Here is a 3618-nt window from a genome sequence, read left to right as displayed (position 1 = left end):
GAGGTTACAAATGCTAATAAGAAGAAGGTTCCAGTGAAGGCTATGCATTACTTACCCCTTATACCAAGGTTAAAGAGGTTGTATGCATCAATGAGCTCCGCTCTTCAGATGAGATGGCACTATGAACATAGAAGGCCAACCGGTGTTCTATGTCACCCGTCAGATGGAGAAGCATGGAAGCATTTTGATAGGGTGTTCCCGGACTTTGCAAGTGAACCAAGAAATATTAGGTTAGGATTATGTGCTGATGGATTCACTCCATTTGCAGTCTCTGCCGCACCATATTCATGTTGGCCACTGTTTGTTACGCCGCATAATCTTCCTCCAGAGTTTTGTATGACAAGTCCATATTTGTTCCTAACTTGAATTATTCCAAGTTCACGCAATCCAAAAAGTTTGATTGATGTATACATGCAGCCGTTGATTGATGAGTTAAAGTTATTGTGGCATCAAGGTGTTGAAACCTATGATATATCAACTAAACAGAACTTCAGATTGCGTGCTGCGCTAATGTGGACTATAAATGATTTTCCTGCTTATGGAATGCTATCCCGGTGGTCGACTGCTGGAAAGTTAGCCTGCCCGACTTGCATGGAAGACACAAAAGTGTTCACTTTGAAACATGGAGGTAAGAACACATGGTTTGACTGTCACCGTCGTTTCTTGCCAATGGATCATGAATTTAGGAAAAATTCTAGTGCATTTATGAAGAATCAAACTGATTATGAAGAGCCACCTTCAGTCTTGTCGCCAGAAGAAATTTGGAACAGAGTTAGGGATCTACCTAAGGTAGCAGAGTCTCCATTGCCTAATAAGATACCTGGTTATGGTGTTACCCATAACTGGACTAAACAGAGCATATTTTGGGAGTTACCTTATTGGAAGCATAATCTTCTAAGGCATAATCTTGACGTCATGCACATTGAGAAGAACTTTTTTGATAACTTATTTAATACTGTGATGGATGTCAATAACAAGACAAAAGATAACTTGAAGGCCGGGATGGACTTGAAGGAATATTGTAGGCGAAGTGAGTTGTACCTTACATACTTGAACAACAAGATTCAGAAGCCCAATGCTAGTTACACATTCACTTTGGATGAGAGAAGAGAGATTTGTCAGTGGGTTAAGAATTTAAGTATGCCAGATGGATATGCGTCAAACTTATATAGGAGTGTTGACATGAAAGAAGGGAAGTTGATGTCAATGAAAAGACATGATTGTCACAATTTCATGGAATCATTGATGCCTATTGCGTTCAATGCCTTGCCTGATAGAATATGGAAGCCTATCACAGAGATAAGCTTATTTTTTAAGGAGTTGTATTCTAGCACATTGAGGGTGGAGAATCTAACTTACATGGAGAGTAATATTCACTTAACTTTAAATAAGTTGGCAAAAAATTTTCCTCTTGGTTTCTTCGATATAATGGAGCATCTTCCAATTCACCTTGCGCAAGAGGCACGACTTAGAGGGCCAGTTCAGTATAGATGGATGTATCCATTTGAGAGGTAATAAATGATTTTTAATCATTTGCCCTTTACTTATTTTAATTAAATATTGTTCCGTCTAAGAAATCGTAATATGCAGGATTATTGGCAAATGTAAGCGGACTGTGAAAAATAGATCGAGAATTGAGGGATCGATATGTGAGGCATATCTGGCTAAAGAAACTTCTTATTTTTGTTCATATTATTTTGGACATAATGTGCCATGTTTGAGAAATAAACCCAATCGACATGACGATGGAGGAAGTAATGATCCTACAGCACCACCATTTTCCATATTCAATCAACCAGGAAAAGGTGGTCCAAAAAGTAGTTCAAAGCGAATTTTGACTGAGAAGGAACTAGAGTCAGCTACAACACATGTACTATTGAATTGCCCCGAGGTCCAACCTTATTATAGGTAAATATATATTTATATTACCAAGTTCCATACAAGATTTATTCTTGTTTTAACTAATGAATATTATAGTTGTGTCGGATAGTTACTTTGTGGGTACATATGGGCAGAATGCTGTTTATCCTAGGTTTTCAAAGTGGTTTAGAGAATTTGTAAGTGTTACTTAATATTTAACATGGTTTTTGTTAGTTGCAAATTAATTACATGTAATTTAAAATTCTAAATTTTCTCTAATTCTATATAGGTTCATAATCCAGCTAATGGCATATATGATCAATTTATGCATGATATAGCTTGGAGACCTGATCCTAGAGTCAAAAAGATATCTAGGTATTGTGTTAATGGGTACAAGTTCCATACAGAAGAATGGTCTAAGGGCAAGAAAACCAATAATAGTGGAGTGTGGGTGAAAGGTGAGGGGGATGTTGATTATTATGGTGTGATTCAAGAGATTTTAGAACTCGAGTACAGTGTTGGTTAGCCAAAGAAAAAGTTGGTACTCTTTCGGTGCAAGTGGTATGGTCCAACACCAAATAGAGGTACGAAGGTGCACCCCCAGTACAAAATAGTTGAAATTAATCACACAAGGGATTATCCATTCTATGATTCATTTATCATTGCACAAAATGTAAAACAAGTGTATTACACTCCTTATCCTTTGTGCAAGAATAAGTACTCATGGAGGATGGTTATTAAAACAAAACCCGTGGGTAGAGTGGAAGTCAAGGATGTTTTGGATGTAGCTTACCAAAATGACATTTCAAGTGTTGAAGCATTGGTAGATGATGAATTAGCATGTGAATTACACCATAGCGAAGGCATCTATGAAGAATTTGATATTTCTGTCCTTAGATCAAATTTAAATGATGATGGGGAAGGAACATCCAGGGCAAATGAGGAGGAAGACCCAGCCAATGAATATGAAACAAGCGATGAGGAAGAATTACCTAACGGAAACGAAACAAGCGATGGAGAAGAATTTCTTGATGACTATGGAACAAGTGATGAGGACGAATCTAATAATGAATATGAATCAAGTGAAGATGATTGACTTGTTGGGTTTTTATTATCTCTTTAAATTTTATATTTTTCCTTAGTTATCTAATATGTTAAAGAATTATTTTATGTTTTTATTATGTCGTTAGGTTTTATGTTATTCTTTAATCATTTAATTTGTTGAAAATTACTTTATGTGTTTATTATTTCTTTAATTTTTATGTTTTTCCTTAATCATCTAATTTGTTGAGGAATTACTTTATGTTTTTATTATTCATTAGGATTTTTATGTTTTTTTCTTAATCTTCTAATATGTTGAAGATTTTATCTCTTTATGTTTTTATATTTTTTCCTAATCATCTAATTCTTTATGTTTTTTGTATTATTCCTTATACATCTAATATGTTGAAGATTTGCTTTATGTTTTTTTACTATGGTTATATTACGTAGATGGCATCTGGGGGTAGCGATCGTCGACGCCGTAAGGGTAAGGGGACTCAATTACAATCTCCAACTGCAGGTCACTCTCCTCCACATATGGGGCCTCCTCCTACTTTTCCTCCTCAGTCAACTTCGTTGCCACCTACATTTTTTATGCCCCCACCTGGGCCTGTCCACATTTCTGTATCTTCAGTTGGCCCGAACTCTGGCTCTAACCTTAATTTTATTCCCACACCAAATGTAACTTCTTCTCTCGATTTTCATATTAGTCAATAA

At 36.0% G+C, this 3618-nt stretch overlaps 1 protein-coding gene across 1 annotated transcript; it reads left to right on the top strand.

The window, feature by feature from the left end:
• The first annotated feature begins 411 nt into the window (after positions 1-411).
• On the top strand, positions 412-2386 carry LOC109211070. Its single transcript, XM_019374570.1, has 4 exons — positions 412-1511; positions 1591-1908; positions 1991-2057; positions 2150-2386. The coding sequence occupies exons 1-4, from the start codon at positions 412-414 to the stop codon at positions 2384-2386; spliced, it is 1722 nt and encodes a 573-aa protein (XP_019230115.1).
• Positions 2387-3618: the final 1232 nt, after the last annotated feature.

The sequence above is a fragment of the Nicotiana attenuata genome, unplaced genomic scaffold (genome assembly GCF_001879085.1).
Source record: "Nicotiana attenuata strain UT unplaced genomic scaffold, NIATTr2, whole genome shotgun sequence".
Lineage (NCBI taxonomy): Eukaryota > Viridiplantae > Streptophyta > Magnoliopsida > Solanales > Solanaceae > Nicotiana > Nicotiana attenuata.
This window is presented reverse-complemented; position numbering and strand designations above follow the sequence as displayed.

Excerpts from the sequence above, each read along its gene's own strand:
- LOC109211070 (XM_019374570.1), top strand. The coding sequence starts at position 412 with ATGCAGCCGTTGATTGATGAGTTAAAGTTATTGTGGCATCAAGGTGTT. Across the intron at positions 1,909-1,990 it reads GAGGTCCAACCTTATTATAG|TTACTTTGTGGGTACATATG; the intron begins GTAAATATATAT and ends TGTGTCGGATAG. Across the intron at positions 2,058-2,149 it reads CAAAGTGGTTTAGAGAATTT|GTTCATAATCCAGCTAATGG; the intron begins GTAAGTGTTACT and ends AATTCTATATAG.